The 23,228-nt window shown below is 42.3% G+C and overlaps 2 protein-coding genes across 3 annotated transcripts in view; one reads left to right on the top strand and one right to left on the bottom strand.

The window, feature by feature from the left end:
* Positions 1–3,022, top strand: part of LOC139389462 (nuclear receptor ROR-beta-like) — a 31,676-nt gene extending 28,654 nt beyond the window's left edge. For both annotated transcript variants that reach the window (XM_071136236.1, XM_071136235.1), the window contains exon 10: positions 965–3,022. In XM_071136236.1, the coding sequence (XP_070992337.1) occupies positions 965–1,129 (165 nt within the window). In that variant the 3' untranslated portion in view covers positions 1,130–3,022. The remainder of the gene's footprint in view (positions 1–964) is intronic.
* Positions 3,023–5,877: 2,855 nt separating this feature from the next.
* Positions 5,878–23,228, bottom strand: part of LOC139390217 (transient receptor potential cation channel subfamily M member 6-like) — a 67,946-nt gene continuing 50,595 nt past the window's right edge. Inside the window, exons 27-40 of the mRNA XM_071137474.1 lie at positions 22,621–23,125; positions 21,226–21,326; positions 20,753–20,846; positions 20,372–20,418; positions 18,456–18,532; positions 18,001–18,030; positions 17,776–17,822; positions 8,976–9,041; positions 8,436–8,725; positions 7,984–8,066; positions 7,203–7,408; positions 6,940–6,991; positions 6,688–6,797; positions 5,878–5,963 (exon numbers count right to left, since the gene is read on the bottom strand). Of these exons, the coding sequence (XP_070993575.1) occupies positions 5,878–5,963; positions 6,688–6,797; positions 6,940–6,991; positions 7,203–7,408; positions 7,984–8,066; positions 8,436–8,725; positions 8,976–9,041; positions 17,776–17,822; positions 18,001–18,030; positions 18,456–18,532; positions 20,372–20,418; positions 20,753–20,846; positions 21,226–21,326; positions 22,621–23,125 (1,794 nt within the window). The remainder of the gene's footprint in view (positions 5,964–6,687; positions 6,798–6,939; positions 6,992–7,202; positions 7,409–7,983; positions 8,067–8,435; positions 8,726–8,975; positions 9,042–17,775; positions 17,823–18,000; positions 18,031–18,455; positions 18,533–20,371; positions 20,419–20,752; positions 20,847–21,225; positions 21,327–22,620; positions 23,126–23,228) is intronic.

The following is a 23,228-nucleotide window of genomic DNA, read 5'->3' as shown; positions in this document are numbered from 1 at the left end:
TCCCAACCGTGAAGGTGGAAACATCATTCTTTGGGGATGCTTTTCTGCAAAGGGGACAGAGCGACTGCACCGTATTGAGGGGAGGATGGATGGGGCCATGTATCGCGAGATCTTGGCCAACAACCTCCTTCCCTCAGTAAGAGCATTGAATATGGGTCGTGGCTGGGTCTTCCAGCATGACAACGACCCGAAACACACAGCCAGGGCAACTAAGGAGTGGCTCCGTAAGAAGCATCTCAAGGTCCTGGAGTGGCCTAGCCAGTCTCCAGACCTGAACCCAATAGAAAATCTTTGGAGGGAGCTGAAATTCCATATTGCCCAGCGACAGCCCTGAAACCTGAAGGATCTGGAGAAGGTCTGTATGGAGGAGTGGGCCAAAATCCCTGCTGCAGTGTGTGCAAACCTGGTCAAGAACTACAGGAATGATCTCTGTAATTGCAAACAAAGGTTTCTGTACCAAATATTAAGTTCTGCTTTTCTGCTGTATCAAATACTTATGTCATGCAATAAAATGCAAATGAATTACAACAACAATCATACAATGTGATTTTCTGGATTTTTGTTTTACATTCCGTCTCACAGTTGAAGTGTACCTATGATAAACATTTGACCTCTACATGCTTTGTAAGTAGGAAAACCTGCAAAATCGGAAGTGTATCAAATACTTGTTCTCCCCACTGTATATATAGTTTTATCCAATCGGATAAACACTCCAAACAGCTTACCTGACCGCTCTGAGGCGCCCGCGTGGTCCTAAAGCACACCATTGCCTTGTTTTGTATCACATTCCAATGATAAAACTGGGGGGGACAAAAATGCAATTTCAGAATTTCAGAACATTTCCCCCTTCCCCAGTGAAAGTTGCACCCCTGGATGGCAGTGTATTTTAGACAGCCTTTTTTGTACAGCCTGAGACTTCTTGACCCATCACCCCTAACCGCTGACTCCTCTCTGTCCTCTGTAGCTGATTGGTCGGATCCCCACGCTGTCGGCCCTGTGTACTCTCCACACCGAGGAGCTACAGGCCTTCCAGCAGCTTCATCCCGAGACGGTCAATGTGCTCTTCCCCCCACTCTACAAGGAGCTCTTCAATCCCGACCCCAATGCAGCCATCACCATACCCAAGTGACTGCCTACGGTCCAATCTCAGAGAGTGGACCACAACGTGACCGCGGACGCATCATTACCGCAACCGCAAAGCCCGGACCCCAGGCCCGGACCCTCCAGACACTTACAGCCGCAAACACTAGGAATGTCCAGCACTTATCCAACCCTATTCACCGATACAGTCTAAAGAATGTATATAATGCACCCATGACCAAGGGGCTCTTCAGAACTGATCAGAAATGTACAGACTTTAACTAGCACATTTAAGCTGTCTTTTAACTGGGTAAGTCAATTTGTTTATCTTTGATACATTTTTTTTTTTTTTTACATGACATTGTGATATTGAAGGTGGGGGGGGGGGATTCGTGTGGATTCAGAAATACTATTGTAGATATTCTTTAGTACAGAGCGGATTCCAGTATTACTTATTATTCTGTTAATATTTTAGTCCTAATTTAAAACTGCAGCTGCCCTATGTGGCTGATAACCTGTCTATGTGTTTTATTATTTGATAGATTCATGTGTACAGAATTTGTCAAGATTTAAATGAGACTTGTTAAAGAATATTGGGTTAAACCTGGGGGGGGGGGTGCTCTCGGTACGTCGAGAAACCTTGTCTGGACTCTGTTGATATGTGAAGAGGGTATTGCATCTTTCAGTTGAGAACTATTCAACTGTAAAAGAAGGAGTAAAACAATTATGGCTACTCTTCAAGGTGAAGATATGTACATAAATATTCTATTTTGCGTGAAAAAAAAAGTTTCTGGCAGATTGCCATCCTGCCAGCCCCCCTAAACCTACCGCCACCTCTCTCCACCCCACCTAGCCAAAACGACTGTGTTGATCTTGGTGTCTTTTCATGATGGCTTAGTTAGTCAGTGAATATAAGAACCCCAGTCACTGCATAAACCTCTTCCTCTCTTACATCCCCCTCATTTTGCACAATCTACGCCCATGCTAATCACTGGGCATCTTAAATGAAGAATACTTTCTCTCGCTCTTTCTCTCCGAGGAGATCTTTCACACTGCTTTACCCTTAACCTTGCATTCCTCTGCTCAGCCTCGTCCTTCTAGAACAGTCAATCACAGGGTAGTCATGATTAGCTGGAGTGGATACACCAGGATGTCCACTGATCATTTCTTTCAATTTGACTGACAATCGGACGTTCAATCTTTCAGATTAAAATGGAAACTTGAAACACATTCCACATTACAGAGAGTGCACTCTGGGACTGTAGATCTTGCACTGCTTATTCTAGGGGTAATAGATATTCTTCACTGAAACGTTTGCCACTTAAAGTTGCAATACATTGTATAATCTTTATAGTAAGCTATGATAGACAATCACTTCCTGTTTTGTTTAATTTATGAACAGTTTAGAATGTTTTTCAAATGCTTTTTAAATGTTAATGTTGAAGATCTTCGAGGATTTCCTTAGATGTTATAATAGACACGTTTACGTGTTTCGCACAGTTGCCAAATCCCTCTGAGCTTTTAGTGGAGAATAGATGCTAGCCAGTGCCAGTGTACAGAACAGTATGACCTGAGACATTTTCCTCCACTTCCTATATCCATTATCCCCCACCCTTTCCCATATGCAGTGACCACTATGTTGTCCTGTCATCCTCTGTATACACAGGATGAGCTTCTAGTCATAGCTCCCCACCCCCAACCCCTCATTCCACCCCCGGCCCAAAAGTAGTTCCCATCCCTCTCCCCTCATAGGTCAGAGGTCAGTGGCTCGTTAAAGACAATCACTTGCATTTCGATGCACTACACAGCATCTCTCTCAGGGAGCAACAATTTTTCTGTCTTTGCATGAAAATAACATTTTTACATTTTTGAAAAATGTAAGCGTTTTTGGGAGAGATAAATATGCTGGTGGCTCCCAGCAAAGGAACCTACCCAGACAAGGTCTGTCTCTGTCTGTCTGTCTCTGTCTGTCTCTGTCTGTCTGTCTGTCTCTGTCTGTCTGTGTCTGTCTGTCTAAGATTCACTGTCCGGGTCCATATAATGGGGAGAGCCATTATCTACAATAGTCCCAGAAATTCCTTTAATAATGTCCTGAAAATAACATTTTCAGGTGCATTCATAAAACCGCCCCTGTTCTAGATATGCTGCTTGTGTTACAATGAAGGAAGACCATAACTAAGCTGGCGTCCAACCATTCCATGCCTATAGGACAGTGAATTTAAACCCACTTTGTTTTTATTTTCCCTTTCTAGACTGTGAATCAGGGGGTGGGGTTGGGTTTGGGGGACGGGGTTGGTCATCTGAGTGACAAATCAACACTGTAAGGTACTGTAGCAATAATATCTGGAAAGCATTTACTACTGTATTGTAAGATTATTTGAATTTTATTACGATTATTATTGTTATTATTATTATTATTACTATTACTCTTATTACTATTAGCCTATTGTTGTTCTGTTATCTTTGCATGCCGTTTCATGGCAATGAAACATTGGGGCTTTTGTGTTTTCTCAAGCAATGCTGTGGGTCAGGGGTGGGAGTGATGGGTGGGTTTGGCAGGGGTGGGATTATTTTATTCTGAATGTTATGGAGGAGCGTTTTCAGTGTGAGGGACTGAACGCATTATGCGCCTTTTACTCCATCAACAGACACCATGGAGCGCAGACAAAACGTGGTTGTTAATCCCAACGAGACCACTGGACCACGTGCGCCGCCATTTTATATACTTCATCGGAAACGTTTCACATGCTTAGTCAAATACACTTACACCCCAACTTCTGCCTCCTTAAAGAACCTGTGTGTGTGTGTGTGCGTGTTTGTGCGGGCTTGTGTAAGAGAGAGTGAGGCTGAAAGAGAGTGAATGAACGAGAGAGAGGGAGAAATTGAGGTTCTTTGTTCTATTGATGCTTTGTATACTTTCTTAATGCATTAAACGTGTGTGCTATTGGAGTAGTGTTGAAATGGTTAATTTATTGATTAGAATGTCTTTGCTTCCCAGGGTGAGAAAGTAAAGTAAATGTAGCATCTGTGACCAAAACCCTTAAAGGTATGGGGTACAGAAACTAAAAAAAAAACTTCTTTTTTTTAAAGGAACACGTTTTTTTTCAAGTGCCATAGTTAGAGGACAAGCTCGATTGGCGTAATGGGAAATAGTTGCTTTACTGTGAGTTTACTTGAGGTCCAATCAAAAAGGGGAATTTTTGAGGCAAGTGTGTATTTCATTACATTTAATTGTTTGTTTATATGTTTGCTTTTTTCACTTGTTGAGTCAGCTCAGACCTTAGAACTTTGACCCAGCTGTGACCCAGCTTTGTGTGTGTGTGTGTGTGTGTGTGTGTGTGAGTGAGAGGTAGCGACATAAATTAAGAGCTTTGGTGATCCAGGTGTGTTGAAGTTCTGAGTTTTCCTGAGCCATCTCAGTGTCTCCTCCTTCGAGATGTAAATAATGAAGTCAAGGTCTGAAGTGATTTTTGTTAAATTCTATATTTTATCGCTTTTGTAGACATTTCTTTGTGGGAAGAAAAATAAAAGAAATGTTATGGATGCATTTCTGTCTTGTTCTTTTTCCATTCACATACAAACACACAAACCCAAACTAGCATTTTAAGGGTAACAATGCTGACATCTTCAATGGGAACTGTGAAGGGACTAATAGCAGTATCAAAAAATCTATGCTATCCATTATACTTGTAATAGTTTGAGTCTGAGCTGTGTGAATTCCAACCACCAAGAGATCAGGTTGAGTTATTCTTGTATTTTAATTCTGAATGTAAGACATAAACCATGCGTCAACCGAGTTATGTCAATGCTTGATGAGAAGAATCGTTTTTTTTCATGTAACCAGTTTGAACATAAGCAGCATAATACATTTTAGCATTCAGCATTGCTAAAAAAAAAATGAAAATATGTGTTTGAAAGCAGACAAAAAAAATGATGAGAGGGACTGTTTTACTGGGGGAAAAAAAATCCTAGATTGAAGCTTTAATGTGCAATGTCTGATAAATAAATAGTATTTTTTTTTTTTTTTTTAAATCAAGTTTTGTTTTAATTTCATAAAGAAATGCTTGAGTCCAGCCAGAGCAATTTGGTCACTGTCTCTAAAGACGGTTTCCTGTTTTGTCACAAGCTTGATATAGTCATTGCATGCTAGGATCATGGAACCGAATACATTAATACACTAAGTGAATTTGTCCAAATACTTATGACAACGTCAAATGGGGGACTAGATACATAAAGTGCTTTAATTTCTAAACGGTAAAACAAATATGTATGAAAATACCCTCAAATAAAAGGTGACATTCTGTACTGTCACCTCGTATGAAACATTTGATCTCAAATCCAAAATGCTGGAGTATAGAGCCAAATTTCCCTTCACTGTCCAAATAAACATGGCGGGGAGTGTATGTACATAAGATGTATTCGCCTTGGCCTCCCTCCACTATGCACGCCATAGCTGGAATGAATGCAAGACTACAGCATCTGGCTTGCTGTTGAGACTAGTGCAATGTTAATCATTTTTAAAACCAAAGCCCTACCAGCCATCTAACACAAGAGGTAGTCCACATGACGTTATACAATGTACACTATCCATTCAAAACCCCAAGTGAGTGCTTTTATTCATGGTAGAAGTTTCCCTTAAGCACACCTCTGGATCAAGTAAGCGTTCCCTATTCCTATCCATAACCATTTCGGGAGAAAGAAACTAAACTGATCAGTGTCTTTATGCTTTAATAGCAACTTCATCCCACCTGAACCAGAGGTTAGGATGGCGGACTTCTGCTTTCAAGACTTCTGCTTTCACACTCTGGTCACGATCACTCCACTTTCCTCTTCAGAAGATCTGTGTTCTGTTTTCCCGCAGCTGTCTGTGCTCCTCTTCAAATCTGACAACACAAACATCAATCAGTTACATGGCAGTCGACGTAGTCATTGCCACTTAAAAGATAATTGGATCAGACCGGAGAGGAAGTCCATGGATTTTTCATTAATATGTTTTGATTTCATGGGAATCTTGGAGAGGACACAAGAAGAAGAAAAAAGCACCTTTGAAAATATCAAAACCAGTATGGCTGAATGTTTGCATGTGTGTTTATCTGTTTGCTCACTTGTTTATTTTTGGAGTGAATTTCGAGGCTCCCTCTAGATGCTAGTATCGTGTGTCTCGGGTCTACCCAGAGACTGCAATTAATATCTAATCAAAGCTAATGTCTCCACAGCACTCTGCCAGCACAAAGCCCTGTTTAATATGTAATCAAAGAGAGCCCAGCACACCGCACAAAGCAAGTCCCTCCCCCTGCCTCCAATGCTTTGTTGTCATCAAAATAAATTCTTCCCTTGGCTTAATTAGCTGATTCTATCTTCATTTGAAGTTCAGGCATTCATCTCCAAGCCAACGCGATGTCCCAGGTGAAGACATGAATGTGACACACACACACACACACACACACACACACACACACACACGTGAGCACTACAGGTCCACTGTCTGATTACAAATGCCAAACAGACGACACAGTCTCACACATTACAAGCACGCATACACACACACACTATCTCCTCCATAACCCCCTTATGACAGTGGTGGTCTGAATAGTTCCTTTCTCTTACCCGAGAGTCCGAGGTTCTTGCAGCAGGAGTTGCAGGTGTGTTTGAGGACAAAGCTCTGGATGGCAGTGTCTCCCAGGTTAGCAGGACCAAACACCATGTCACCAGTCAAGCTACAATTAGACCAGGGGCAGAATAGGGTACTCCAAAAATCTACGTTTGTCAGATACGTCTTTAAACCTCAAAAGAATGTGTGTCAAGAAGATGATAAGTGTCGGTGTCACACACTGAACCTCCACCGCGTGAGACGAGTACCTTTTGTCGTCCGCTCGGATGACCGATGGGTCTGTAAGCTCCGACCCCACTCCTGTGAAAGATTAAGGAAAGACAGAAGAGACTTCAATTCAATGTAGTAGTTTATAGGACGACCCTGTTTAGGTGATGTGGGTGCAAGACAGTATAAATAATAAAGAGCAAAGCATGATGTTAACAACATTCTGAACTATCCATAGTCAGACGTACAGACAGCGCAGCAGAATGTGACGGACGGACAGACAGAACAGGACAGAAAGACAGACCCTGTATGTCCAGCACCAGTAGTTCTCTACAGGAGTATTGGTAGGTCCAGTGGGAGAAGGCAATGAGCGTTTCCTCCATTCCACAGCAGGGGGTGATCTCCTCTCCGGTGTTATTGTTGTACTTCCTGAAGTCACCCAACATGTTCCTCTCTATGGTCAACCACTGTCCGTCTGAGTGACAGTGAAGAAGAGACACATCCAGGAACCTAGGAGGGAGAAACACATTCAAATATGTAACACATATATCTCACACACACACACACACACACACATAAGTTGATGGACATATGAACACACGTACACATGTGTGCACACATTCAAACTGTCATGGATTCCCCTGGTACTGCTGCTCATTCCGTTCACCAGCCTTCTAGGTGTCACTGAACTGGATCATCACCACCAAACCCGGACTGTCTTGTCTCATTACGCACACCTGGTTCCCATTCCCCCTGATTAGTATGTGTATATATGTGCCCTCTGTTCCCCATTGTCCTTGTCGATCATTGTCCCATGACCGTTGGTCCTGTGCTTTGTTTCATTTGGTTTTTGGTGCGACATGTATTTTTGTTATTACGGGTCTCGTCCTGTGAACTATTTTAGAGGTTTTACATCTCGTTCTTTTGTTTTGGGTTGATAATTAAAAAAACACCTATTACGTATTCCTGCGCCTGTCTCCCATCCTTACTCAACGTTACACAGACAGAGTCAATCAGCTCACACAAGCGCACACACACACACACACACGTGTAATGTAGACAAGTCCTAGATGTTGAGTACAAACCTGGGAGAAAGGGGCACGTTTTCTGGTTTGACTTGGTTGAACACGTGCATGAGTTTCTGAGCAGCTCTCTGTTGCTGTATCTCCTGTAAGGACAAGAGATGGTCAGAATGATGCTATTAGTGGATGTAATACATGCCAAGTAAAACATTAGGGTCAAAAATAAGAAGACAACGAATAGACGCAACAAAAATAAGGTGTTGTGAACAGCTGTCTGTGGAAAGTGGATATACATAAGTAGGACCAGGAGTTTTCCCTGACTGTGTGACCTGAACAAGTAAAGAATCTGAGCGCCAATTATAGCCTATAACTAACTATAGGATACTATAGGCTAACAATAACCAGGGCCCAGAGTTTAACAGGTCTCATAGTCAGAAAACACTCCTGGCCCTAGCAACAATATATGATGTTACAGTATACAATGTATATGATGAAGTTATATATTAATTGTATACCCGCAGACAGAGTTGGAGGGGGGTGTCGCTGTGGAAGACCCTCTGCCAGGTTCGGATCACCTTGGGCTGGAAGGCTTTGACCACGTACACACAGCCCACACTCAGGATGTCCCCCTCGGCCCAGGTACACAACACGCGCATGGCCCTGCGCAGGGCCCCATCTAGACAGCCCTCGCTGGACAGCGGCTGCAGCACTGCAGACAGCCCCCGGGGCGACCAGGAGATTATGGAGGACTCCGCACCTGCAGCTTCTACCTCCTCCAGGGAGTAGACACTCACCTCCTCTCCCGCTGCCAGGGACCATGCAACAATGGGGGAGATGGCATGCTTCTGAATCAATCCCTAACAGAAACAGCCAATTCCAGTAGCATTGCTATATTCTCATAAAATGCTAGCCAGATTATTCTAGAAATTGCTACATAAACCAGCTAACAAATTTAAGAACATTTTAGAGGAAACAACCACAACCTAGGAGTAAAAAAAGATCTAAAATTCAAAAACAGTGAACTATCCCTTTAACGTAACTGGCTGATGACTTACTCATTATGGAGCCAGGTGTGAAAGGTATGGTGTGAGCAAGCCTCATCAGGTTGTTCTTTTCCATGGCTGACATGGCAACAACACAACACAATATAACTAATCATAACACAGCACAATGGAACACAATATAACACAACATAGCCAGATAAAAACACACATGGAATGAGGTAATATAGTATTAGAAATGTTTTTGTGGTTCACAAAAAAGCTGTGAAACCTATTGTTTCTGTGTGTTCTTTTTTCGTGACATGGTCAAATAACTCAAGCACAGATTGGTAACTTTTTTAAAATGATTTTCTAAATAACACCAAATGCAGTAGGTAAGCCCATGGTACATCTCTTAACTTAGTTTGAGAAAAGCTAAGGGGTTGGTTAAGAGATGGCTGAATTATAGATACAATTAGGAAATCCGATTTTATGTGTCCATTTAAATCCTTCATAAATCTGCTCCACAATGGCCTATCTACTTGAAACATTGTAGGTTCATTAAAGCTATTACCACGATGAGCCATTACAGTTTGGTATTGATATCTTAAAAAATAACATAACTATTAAGTATTCAAAGTCAGACACGCTACACCACTGAGCCGATGGACATCGGGGCATGAAATTTGGTGTGTAAAATTTGATGTATAAATCTTATGTATTTGTCCTTAGAAGCTGTGTGAATATAAAGTCACTGCAACCTTAGTTGGCTGCACCAGACCAGTTGGTGGCACTATAGATGTCATTGGCACCAATGACACTTTTGGATACAAGAGCAATAACTATTGATCAAGTGGACTTTGTCTTGTGCAAATTATTGTTAGATTTAAATTATGCAGACGAACAACGTGAAATATCGTGAAAACAACACTAACATAAACCATTAGTCGAATAAACCCCAGAATTGGTATATAAACTACATACATTAAGTAATGACTTTAAGAATAATTCTGTGCTGCATTCAAAGATAATCAACCTACAGCACGAGATTAAACTTAACTTGTGTCAAGGGCCAGACTAGTCTATTTGGGGTGTTTTTCCAGTCTCCTTACATAATTGTGATGAGAGGTGTTTCAGACATAATTATGCACTATAGCAGTGTTTTAGAATTTTTGCGCCAGCAGAGTTCAACCAATGACGTCATTGTTTGATTGAGCCATGTTTTGTAGCAATTATTGTGGCCTTTGTGTTTCACCGATTGCATGATCACGCTAGCAGTGAGTAGATATGGTTGTCCTTGTTCAATAGAGCCATTGGACTTGTCTCAACGATGTTCCTGTCTGCCAGGACATTGCAGGATATCTAGTGTTATGACTTGCCAGTCCTGAGATGGAGATCGGGGGTGCTGGCTAGGCAACCCCTCCCACCCCCGGGGCGGGTTTTATGATGGTCGTAAATACCTTCCCTTGTCAAGCAGTATGGAGGGAGAGACCTTAGCAGAACAAATGACCTTCTCCCGCCAAAACTCCTACCGCCCCAAAATTGGAGAATTAAACAATATTTATATTTTTGAGAATGTGTAAATGTTCGGTGGAGACTGAAAAAACCCTCGTTGTGACATCATGAAAGATGGTAGAACCATATAACTGTACCTCTCAATTATGAGGTTTGCATCTGAATGTTGTATAAAAAGAAATGATTAAGTATCAGACTACTTTTAAAAAGATAGAAATGTGATTTTAGTCTTCTAAATTAGAAAATGTTTTTTTTATGTCAAGTTTACCAAGTCAGTAACCACGCCCACGTGAGCACAGAGATTATGCAAAACATAATGGAACACCGTTTTTCCCCCAAGTGTTTAAAAGGACGCACTGAATAATTAACATATGAGACCAGTTACGTGCAACGCCAGCTGAATACATTAGAAATGGTTCAGAAATCTACCGCTCTATAGACCAAGCAGACTGAGGCACGAGCCAAATGTTGCAAAACGGTTATAAACACTGAAACTATTGATCACTACAGAAGAAGCAAATCCTAGACGTTGCGTTATCAGTCTGTAGCTGAAAATGTACGTGCAGTTAAAGTCGGAAGCTTACATACACCTTAGCCAAATACATTTAAACTCAGTTTTTCACAATTCCTGAGATTTAATTCTACAAAAAATTCCCTGTCTTAGGTCAGTTAGGATCACCACTTTATTTTAAGAATGTGAAATGTCAGAATAATAGTAGCGAGAATGATTTATTTCAGCTTTTATTTCTTTCATCACATTCCCAGTGGCTTAGAAGTTTACATACACTCAATTAGTATTTGGTAGCATTGCCTTTAAATTGTTTAACTTGGGTCAAACATTTCGGGAGCCTTCCACAAGCTTCCCACAATAAGTTGGGTGAATTTTGGCCCATTCCTCCTGACAGAGCTGGTGTAACTGAGTCAGGTTTGTAGGCCTCCTTGCTCGCACACGCTTTTTCAGTTCTGCCCACACATTTTCTATAGGATTAAGGTCAGGGATTTGTGATGGCCACTCCAATACCTTGACTTTGTTGTCCTTAAGCCATTTTGACACAACTTTGGAAGTATGCTTGGGTCATTGTCCATTTGGAAGACGCATTTGCGACCAAGCTTTAATTTCCTGACTGATGTCTTGAGATGTTGCTTCAATATATCCACATAATTTTCTTCCTCATGAAGCCATCTTTTTTGTGAAGTGCACCAGGCCCTCCTGCAGCAAAGCACCCTCACAACATGATGCTGCCACCCCCGGTTGGGAGGGTGTCTTGCAAGCCTCCCCCTTTTTCCTCCAAACATAACGATGGTCATTATGGCCAAACAGTTGTATTTTTGTTTCATTAGACCAGAGGACATTTCTCCAAAAAATACGATCTTTGTCCCCGTGTGCAGTTGCAAACCGTAGTCTGGCTTTTTTATGGTGGTCTAAGAGCAGTGGCCTCTTCCTTATTGAGCGGCCTTTCAGGTTATGTCGATATAGGACTCGTTTTACTGTGGATATAGATACTTTTGTACCTGTTTCCTTCAGCATCTTCACAAGGTCCTTTGCTGTTGTTCTGGGATTGATTTGCACCTTTCGCACCAAAGTACGTACATCTCTAGGAGACAGAACGCGTCTCCTTCCTGAGTGGTATGATGGCTGCGTCGTCCCATGGTGTTTATACTTGCGTACTATTGTTTGTACAGATGAACGTGGTACCTTCGGGCATTTGGATATTGCTCCCAAGGATGAACCAGACTTGTGGAGGTCTACAATATTTTTTCTGAGGCCTTGGCTGATTTCTTTTGATTTTCCATCGATGTCAAGCAAAGAGGCACTGTCTGTGAGATGTCTCATATTAAACATCATGCTGCTTCAGTAGAAATACAGACAGTACACAACGATTGCCCATGAATGTCTAATGGCGTTTTTGTCTTTCTCTCACAGACAATACCACGTGGATACAAAGAAGTTGATGACACTGGGCCTCCCGGGTGGCGCAGTGGTTAAGGGCGCTGTACTGCAGCGCCAGCTGTGCTCTGGGTTCGGGCCCAGTCTCTGTTGTAACCGGCCGCGACCGGGAGGTCCGTGGGGCGACGCACAATTGGCCTAGCGTCGTCCGGGTTAGGGAGGGGTTGGCCGGTAGGGACATCCTTGTCTCATCACGCACCAGCAACTCCTGTGGTGGGCCGGGCACAGTGCGCGCTCACCAAGGTTGCCAGGTGCACGGTGTTTCCTCTGACACATTGGTGCGGCTGGCTTCCGGGTTGGATGCGCACTGTGTTAAGAAGCAGTGCGGCTTGGTTGGGTTGTGTATCGGAGGACGCATGACTTTCAACCTTTGTCTCTCCTGAGCCCGAGTAGTAGCTAAGATAGTAGCTACTAAAAACAATTGGATACCATGAAATTGGGGAGAAAAACGGGGTAATTTTTTTTTTTTAAGAAGTTGATGACTCTCAAGAGGAGATATGAAACAACAATCTCCCCTTGTAGCAAAGTGACTGCGAACACCTAATGCACCACCCAAACACACCTTATTCCTTTTGTAGAACTGTAATACTTATTAAAGGCGTTAGTAGTACATTTTATTCTACTGTATGTATATGTCATACATTGCCATAACTGTTCCTGCATACTGCTTTGTAAACTCACTTCAGTCTCTAGAGCAAATAAGCCATGTCTACTTATTTGCTATATTGACAGACTGTACTGTCAATATTTCTTGCGAAGAAATTAAAGTTTAAATGATACACCAACTTCCTGCATCATTTGTTTTAGCATTGAGATTGGAGCTAGTTTATCCAAATACATTTCATGGATATCACAATGAACTGATCCAGAAGTTGAAGTCACTCACTTTATTGGTTTCTGATGCAGCTGGAATCATTTAGTCAGTTGACAGTACTTATATAAAACACAATTATATACATATGTACAGCTAGTAATATCTATACCACAATGCAGTTGGGAGCATAATAGGTATTCTATATTATACTACAACATCAGTCTAACTGAATATGGATGTTGTGTTGGTTGAACATTGCAGCAGGTTCCAGAATGTTCTTAAACTGGTGTTCTTAAACTGGTGCGACTCTTGTGTTAGGTAATGGTTTAGCGATGTTGGCTTTGGGGAGCTGTGACTCTGGCTCCTATCTGGTCCTTTCTGCACTTCACAACGAGGTGGAAAAGCCTCTCCATGAAGTGGTGGGTTCTGGGCTTGTACACTTTGTTCAGCCCCCACTGCTTCTACCACTTGCAGAAGATTTGTTTGTACTGCAAGTGTCCTGGAAAGACATGAAGACTGATCATGAGGATGTGTAACTATACAAGAAACCATGTTAATCTGTAGAAACAGAACAAATGAAACATAACATTTACATAAGTATTCAGACCCTTTACTCAATACTTTGTTGAAGCACCTTTGGTAGCGATTACAGTCTTGAGTCTTCTTCGGTATGGCGCTACAAGTTTGGCACACCTGTATCTGGGGAGTTTCTCCCATTCTTCAATTTTTTTGTCGCAAAAAAAAAGGCATATCTCTGACTGGTCAATAAAAAGAAAAGATTAAGATGGGCAAAAGAACACAGACACTGAACAGAGGAACGCTGCCTACAAGGCCAGCATCCCGGAGTCGCCTCTTCACTGTTGACGTTGAGACAGGTGTATTGCGGGTACTATTTAACTAAGCTGCCAGTTGAGGACTTGTGAGGCGTCTGCTTCTCAAACTAACACTCTAATGTACTTGTCCTTTTGCTCAGTTGTGCACCGGGGCCTCCCACTCCTCTTTCTATTCTGGTTAGAGCCAGTTTGCGCTGTTCTGTGAAGGGAGTAGTACACAGCGTTGTACGAGATCTTCAGTTTCTTGGCAATTTCTCACATGGTATAGTCTTAATTTCTCAGAACAAGAATAGACTGATGAGTTTCAGAAGAAAATACTTTGTTTCTATCCATTTTGAGCCTGTAATCGAACCCACAAATGCTGATGCTCCAGATACTCAACTAGTCCAAAGAAGGCCAGTTTTATTGCTTCTTTAATCAGGACAACATTTTTCAGCTGTGCTAACATAATTGCAAAAGGGTTTTCTAATGATCAATTAGCCTTTTAAAATGATAAACTTGGATTAGCTAACACAACGTGCCATTGGAACACAGGAGTGATGGTTGCTGATAATGGGCCTCTGTTCGCCTAAAAAATCTGCCGTTTCCAGCTACAATAGTCATTTACAACATTAACAATGTTTACACTGTATTTCTGATCAACTGTATGTTATTTTAATGGACAAAATGTTTTGTTTTTCTTTCAAAAACCAGGACATTTCTAAGTGATTCCAAACTTTTGAATGGTAGTGTACAGTCGTGGCCAAATGTTTTGAGAATTACACAAATATTAATTTTCACAAAGTCTGCTGCCTCGGTTTGTATGATGACAATTTGCATATACTCCAGAATGTTATGAAGAATGATCAGATGAATTGCATTTAATTGCAAAGTCCCTCTTTGCCATGCAAATTAATTGAATCCCCAAAAAACATTTACACTGCATTTCAGCCCTGCCAGTGATTCTCTCGTTAATACTGGTGTGAGTGTTGACGAGGACAAGGCTGGGGATCACTCTGTCATGCTGACTGAGTTCAAATAACAGACTGGAAGCGTCAGGGTGGTGCTTGGAATCATTGTTATTCCTCTGTCAACCATGGTTACCTGCGAGGAAACACGTGCCGTCATCATTGCTTTGCACAAAAAGAGCTTTACAGGCAAGGATATTGCTGCAAGTAAGACTGCACCTAAACCAACCATTTATCGGATCATCAAGAACTTCAAGGAGAGCGGTTCAATTGCTTTGAAGAAGGCTTCAGGGCCCCCAAGAAAGTCCAGCAAGCGCCAGGACCATCTCCTAAAGTTGATTCAGCTGCGGGATCGGGGCACCACCAGTACAGAGCTTGCTCAGGAATGGCAGCAGGCAGGTGTGAGTGCATCTGCACGCACAGTGAGACAAAGACTTTTGGAGGATGGCCTGGTGTCAAGAAGGGCAGCAAAGAAGCCACTTCTCTACAGGAAAAACATCAGGGACAGACTAATATTCTGCAAAAGGTACAGGGATTGGACTGCTGAGGACTGGGGTAAAGTCATTTTCTCTGATGAATCCCCTTTCCGATTGTTTGGGGCATCCGGAAAAAAGCTTGTCCGGAGAAGACAAGGTGAGCACTACCATCAGTTCTGTGTCATGCCAACAGTAAAGCATCCTGAGACCATTCATGTGTGAGGTTGCTTCTCAGCCAAAGGAGTGGGCTCACTCACAATTTTGCCTAAGAACACAGCCATGAATAAAGAATGGTACCAACACATCCTCTGAGAGCAACTTCTCCCAATCATCCAGGAACAGTTTGGTGACAAACAATGCCTTTTCCAGTATGATGGAGCACCTTGCCATAAGGAAAAAGTGATAACTAAGTGGCTCAGGGAACAAAACATCGATATTTTCGGTCCATGGCCAGGAAACTCCCCAGACCTTAATCCCATTGAGTACTTGTGGTCAATCCTCAAGAGGCGGGTGGTCAAACAAAAACCTACAAAATCTGACAAACTCCAAGCATTGATTATGCAAGAATGGGCTGACATCAGTCAGGATGTGGTCCAGAAGTTAATTGACAGCATGCCAGGGCAGATTGCAAAGGTCTTGAAAAAGAAGGGTCAACACCGCAAATATTGACTCTTCATGTAATTGTCAATAAAAGCCTTTAACACTTATGAAATGCTTGTAATTATACTTCAGTATTCCATAGTAACATCTGACAAAAATATCTAAAGACACTGAAGCAGCAAACTTTGTGAAAATTAATATTTGTGCCATTCTCAAAACGTTTGGCCACGACTGTTTATATACACATACAGTATACATACATACACATACAGTACAGACATATAAACATAATATTTTCCTGTATTATTTTCTAACCCTACCACCCCTCCCCTAATTAGAGTAAACTAGTGAACAACAACGCTTATACTTATACTTCCAGCTTATACATACTATATAAATTTTAAAGGCAAAGTCTATTTTACAATAGTTATATTTTGTTTGTTTTTACTCCTGTCCATCCTATAACCTCAACCATCTATTTCTTTCACAAAAGTTCTGAACCTAAAAAAAACACATATGGAATCATGTAGTAACCAAAAAAGTGTTAAACAAATCAAAATATATTTTATATTTGAGATTCTTCAAATAGCCACCCTTTGCCTTGATGACAGCTTTGCACACTTTTGGCATTCTCTCAACCAGCATAGATATGCCAATAGTGGACAACCTTGTTTCACTCCTCTTGACAGTTTAAAACATTCTGAGAAGTAGCCATTATTTGCTACTTATTTGCTACTAGCAAAGCTACGTCGCCAGATAGCAGCTGGCTAATTATATTGATATGCTTTGGAATGTCTAGCTAGCATATTATTAAATCTAGCTAGCTAGCTAGATTTTGGTTTAGATAAACAAATGTAGTTCGCTAGCTAGTTAGCTAGGTAATGTTAGCTACCTTACCTCAGCATGACTTCTTTTCTGCTGCGCTGATGCTGGCTGATCGGATGCCTTCTTTTTTGAAAGGGAAAATAGATGGAATAGCTTCACTTTTCAACGTTTGACGACCTGGAAAACCCAGCAGTTTAGAAATCCTCTGGCCGAAAGTGCTGGTTACAAACACAGACATTTAGCTATTTCTCCACATGAACTGGAGAAATAGCGGGGCGATACATGTCCTGAAATCGCTATGAATTCTAGATATTGTGGTTGGCTTACAACAAGGAAATGAGATGCAGAAACACTGATATTCTCGTGTAGTGAAGAAATTATCTATTTTTATGACACATGATATGTTAATAACATATTAATGGACATATATAGTGGAATAGAGCAGCAGTGAAATTACCCTTTAACATTTTGCATTTTTAAAGCTAATTTCCTGTTATTCTACACATTTTGCCATGAGGCTGGGAGGGAATTTTGCAGTTGTAAAACTAATTTCCTGCAATTCAACACATTTTGCTATCATATGCTATTTTGCTATCATCGACGACCTCCAGGGGGCCCACAACCCCAAAAAATTAATACATTTGGTTGGGGGCCCCCTGGAGGTCGGGGACCACAGGGCACATGTCCTTCGGCCCGTTCGGTAATCTGGTCCTGCTAGTGTCATCCGTGTGGTATTGAGAGATAAACATGGTAATGCTTTCACTGTTTGCAAATAAAATAAGATAGTTCCCACATGATAAAGTGCTTCCTTTGTTATCCAACTGATTTTGTGTCCTATCTGTCAACCTGTGAACACCGTTCATTGCTGCTTGCAGCTATATTTTTTAAATATGATTTATGTGATTGTTGGGGGGTACCTGAGTAGTGTGGGTCCAGGTCTTCCATCGATTGAAATGTAACAGACAAACACAGAGTAAACAACAAAGAACAGAACAAAATTAACAATTACAGTTAACAATTACGACTTTCATTTGGAAGGTGAATATTCTAGAAGAGGGGAAAGATGAGAAAAAGAATGAGAGTGAAAACGAATATATACATTTTTATATACAAGCAATTTATTTAGACATGAGTCAGGTTGCCTACCTTCAGGTGTGATCCCACCCTGCACTCTAAAACAGAAGAACATACAGAACAGATAAAACTATCCTACTATACACAACTTCAGTACTTCCACAATGACTACTTTCTCCACAATTCCAGCACTACTCCATGCAGACCTGAGATCAAATGTGTTTTCCTTCAATTACTAACTGCTAGTTAACTGCTAGCAAATCACTAGCTGTGGTTGATTGATCTTGTCTGGCGCAATGGAACCAATGGGATAGTACAAAAACTGTAAACCCCGCTCATCTGTCACTCCAGGTAGGCTCAATCAAACGCTCAAAAGTATTTGAAAGTTCAAGAACATTTTTGAACCCGGGTCGGACTCCATTTGGACTTTTTACACTACTAAGCCGAACCGGGATAGTGTAAAAAAGAGTACATGTACAATACATGTGATCTCATAAGCTCATCCCGCCCCATGCAGACTTACGAGGACCTGCGGCTGACAGAGAGGGACCTGCGGCTGACAGAGCGGGCCCAGCTGGTCCACACGGACTGACTAGAATCCTACAGGAGAAGAGCAGAACATACATAACAGTTGTTGCATTGCATCAACCAATAGTTGATTGCTATGTCATCGACGGCACAGTCGGGCATCAGATTGCTACAGTGCCTAGTGAAAGTCTACACATCCCCTTGCACAGTTTGCACATACTGCTGCCTTAAATTTTTATTTAAAAAGGGATTAAATTAGATTTTTTTCTTTCCGATCTACACAACTTACTCCACATTTTCAAAGTGAAAGAAAATGTATAAAACATTTAAAAAATGACTAACAATAATAACTAACTGATATCTTGATTGCAAAGGTCTTCACACCCCAGAGTTAATACTTGCTGCAATTGCAGCTGTGAATCATTTTGAATAATATTCCACCAATTATGTACAACTTTTAGGCCAACATATATCCTTTGTTTTTGGTCAAAATTGCTCAGTCAGTTTGGTTGGAAATGATTGATGTATGGCAAAATTCTCTATACACTATCCTCTGACGTTATAGAGGCAGTGTCACGCCCGGATTAGTTTCACCTGTCCTTGTGCTTGTCCCCCCCTCCAGGTGTCACCAATCTTCCCCACTTATCCCCTGTGTTTTCTGTCAGTCTGGGCCAGTTCGTCTTTTTTTGTCAAGCTTACCAGCGTTTGTCCTGTCAGCTCCTGTCTTTTCCCAGCCTCTCTTTTTCCCGTCCTCCTGGTTTTTGACCCTTGCCTGTCTTGACCCTGTACCCGCCCTCCTGACCACTCTGCCCGCCCCTGAGCCTGCCTGCCGTCCTGCATCTTTGCTCTTACTCTGGATTATCGACCCCTACCTGCCATGACCTGTCATTTGCCTACCCCTGTTGTAACAATGAACATTGTTACTTCAACTCCATCTGCACTTGGGTCTTACCTTGATACTTGATAGGCAGAGGAAGTTGCTCTCAAATTAAGAGAGCCACTACTTTTGCAAACAGATGGACACCAATCAAGAAATTGTGATTCTTTATGAAAATATTTGCTCCTGGGGTGTGAAGACCTTTGCAATCACGATGTCTTTGTTAAAAAAATTGTATTCATTTCTGATTACATAGTTTTTCTTTCACTTAAATGTGGAGTAAACTGTAGATCAGTGGTGGGGAAAATAGAAATTTAAGGCATAAACATATAAATTGCAAGGGTGAGTAGACGTTCACAAGGCACCGTATGTCATATGATATGGTTAGCTGATAATTAAACAACTATCCAGACGCTGTGAGATCTGGCATGCAACTGCAATGTAGTCAGCTTGGAACGCAGCCATAGTTTTAGCTGAACATCTTTAAACAGTCTTCAACCCATATAGAGATATCGCTATACAGTATACATCTCCACGGTTTTATTACTTAAGGGCCCATGGCAGTCAAAAACATGATTTCACTGTTTTTTGTATATATTTTCACACTACGAGGTTGGAATAATACTATGAATTTGTGAAAATTATGATAATGACCTTTTAGTGTAAGAGCTGTTTGAAAAGACTGACATTTCAGCCTGTTTAGGTGGGATGGCGTTTTGGCCTTCCAAGACGACATCACTACACAGTAAATGAGTTAATAGACAAATACCAAAGAATTCCAAACTACTCTGCGAATAACAGCACATTTTCTGTCCTAGAAAAATTCTTCCTTGAGAAATTGCCCTTTGCTAAGAAGCTATTTTTTAATATATATATATATTTTTACCATTTTAACTGAAAACAATCACAGTTAAGGTACTTAATTGTTACCCAGAAATGAATTGATATTGAGATTTAAAAAAAAACTGCATTGGACCTTTAACATGTTTATAATACAGAAAATATAACTGCTTATACACAACATAAAATCTTACCTGATGTGAAAAATGCTCTTTCTGCAAAGTATCCAGGGGTTCCAAATCTGTAACAATATTGACATCAGAGGGTGTTTGGTGAAAAGATAATGGTGAATCGTCAAAAGCTGAAAAGAGGGCAGAGGGTTCTACATGGAGGGTTCTACATGGAAACCAAAAAGGGTTCTCCTATGGGGACAGCCGAAGAATCGTTTTGTAACCCTTTTTTCTAAGAGTGTAGGATATATCCATAGCTTTAGGTTCGGGTACATTCAGACATTTTGGGTAGAGCACTGTCATAGAGATGGAGTGCAGCTTTACAATGATGTCACAGAAGTGGTCTATGGCAAAGAAAGGTGTGCCCTGTTTCTGGCTCTATGGGAACTGCACATTGACACATACTGAACTTGTTGAGGCTAGCAGATGCAGACCAGCACACAGGCTCTCCTCCCCTGTGCCTCCTCTTCCTGCACACGTCAGAAAGGTAAGAGTCCACCTGTTTCACAGGAGCAAAGAGGTCAATGAAGGGTCATCTCAAATCAATCAATATACATGGGCTATACACAGCTTTACATGTACTGATATAAATAGCTATGGCTCCGTTAGACTGGCACTGTGCAGGACCTAGTGGTAAATGGCTGATGCAGTTTGAGTCTATGATTGAACAGATTCAGTGTTCAGACACCTGTCTGGTCTGGTCTGGTCTGGTCTGGTCTGGTCTGGTCTGGTCTGGTCTGGTCTGGTCTGTCTGTCTGTCTGTCTGTCTGTCTGTCTGTCTGTCTGTCTGTCTGTCTGGTCTGGTCTGGTCTGGTCTGGTCTGTCTGGTCTGGTCTGGTCTGGTCTGGTCTGTCTGTCTGTCTGTATGTCTGTCTTACAGCATCTGAAGAACTCCCCTCCAAAATCTTGACTGTCTTCCTGGCCTGACACCTCTCTCTGCTCCCTGAGGTCATCGCCAGGTCAGACGACTTGGACCACTCTGCAAAACACAACCAGGACAGGTAGAATCACTAGAGATGCATTGGGAAATGGATTAGTGGAATCTTTACTTTATGGGTATTGTACTCGTATATGGGTATGTGGCCAAATTAACCTGTCTAAATAACTATCGTCCCGTAGCATTCACATCTGCACCATTGAGAACATCTTGACTGGCTATATCACAGCTTCGTATGGCAACCGCTTGGCATCCGACCGCAAGGCGCCACAGAGGGTAGTGCGGACGGCCCAGTACATCACTGAGGCCGAGCTCCCTACCATCCAGGACCTCTATACCAGGCGATGTCAGAGGAAGGCCCTAAGGCCCTAAAAATTGTCAAAGACTCCAGCCACCCAAGTCATAGACTATTCTCTCTGCTACCACACGTAAGCTGTACCACTGAACAGCTCCTATCCCTAAGCTATAAAACTGCTTTTAATTTTAGAATTGTTTTATTTAACCTTTATTTAACTAGGCAAGTCAGTTAATAACACATTCTTATTTATAATGATGGCCTACAGCTAAATAGTTAGTTAAATAGTTAACCAATAGCTACATTGACCCTTTTTGCACAAACTATTTCTCATTGCCTAGTCACTTTATCCCTACCTATATGTACATATCTACCTCAATTACCTCGCACCCCTGCACATCGACTCAGTACTGGTACCCCTGCACATGGACTCAGTACTGGTACCCCTGCACATGGACTCAGTACTGGTACCCCTGCACATGGACTCAGTACTGGTACCCCTGCACATGGACTCAGTACTGGTACCCCTGCACATCGACTCAGTACTGGTACCCCTGCACATGGACTCAGTACTGGTACCCCTGCACATGGACTCAGTACTGGTACCCCTGCACATGGACTCAGTACTGGTACCCCTGCACATGGACTCAGTACTGGTACCCCTGCACATCGACTCAGTACTGGTACCCCTGCACATGGACTCAGTACTGGTACCCCTGCACATCGACTCAGTACTGGTACCCCTGCACATGGACTCAGTACTGGTACCCCTGCACATCGACTCAGTACTGGTACCCCGTGTATAAAGCCAAGTTATCGTTCCTCATTATGTATTTATTCCTTGTGTTATTGTTTTTCTACTATTTTTCATTTTTTCCTTCTGCATTGTTGGGTTAGGGCCCATTAATAAGCACTTCATTGTTAGTCTACACCTGTTGTTTACGAAGCATGTGACAAATAACAAAATAAAATATTGGGTTACTGAGCCTTCTTTGCACGTTGTTGCTAATGCTCACCAAGCATAAGAGGGTGGTACAGTACCTCTGCTTTTAATGCAGCCAAGGGGTATGTCAGCTGTGAAGCTCCGCTCCCCTGATAGGCAGTCGAGGGCGGGGAAAGAGGCTTGTAATGGCCTCAGGGAGGGATTAGATAGAGCCATGTTCTCCATGCTAGAGGAAGGAGAGCGCCTGTGTCTATGCGGCTGGTCCCTGGACAGACATGTCCACCGACGAGGACACTTCCTGCCCCACTGGCCCAGTCTGGGGCTAGCTGCCCCTGGGTTGTCATCCTTACAGAAGGAAGGGTTCACCAAACCCATGGCCTCACAGCCTCTCTCGTCCTGGGGGTCCAACAACAGAAAGTCATGGCTAGAGGCCCTCGACACATCCACATTAAAGGGCTGCCCAACCTCCCCCTCTTTGTCCTCCTCCATGGACATCTCAGGGTCGTAGTAAGCCCAGGGTTTGCAGTGAGGGGGTTCCAGAGAACCCTCTACAGCCCAGGTCCAGGGGTGCAGGGGAGAGCCACAGTGGGAAGGCCCGCACGACTCACTGAGCCCTGCACCGCCCAGGTGAGGGAGAGAGTCATGGGGGCCAAAGCCATAACCAACCGGCCATACCTCACCACTGTGATGCACCATGATACTCTGT

Source organism: Oncorhynchus clarkii, chromosome 30, assembly GCF_045791955.1.
Source record: "Oncorhynchus clarkii lewisi isolate Uvic-CL-2024 chromosome 30, UVic_Ocla_1.0, whole genome shotgun sequence".
Classification (NCBI taxonomy): Eukaryota; Metazoa; Chordata; class Actinopteri; order Salmoniformes; family Salmonidae; genus Oncorhynchus; species Oncorhynchus clarkii.
The sequence above is the reverse complement of the archived record's forward strand: the minus strand, read 5'-3'. Positions and strand labels throughout refer to the sequence as shown.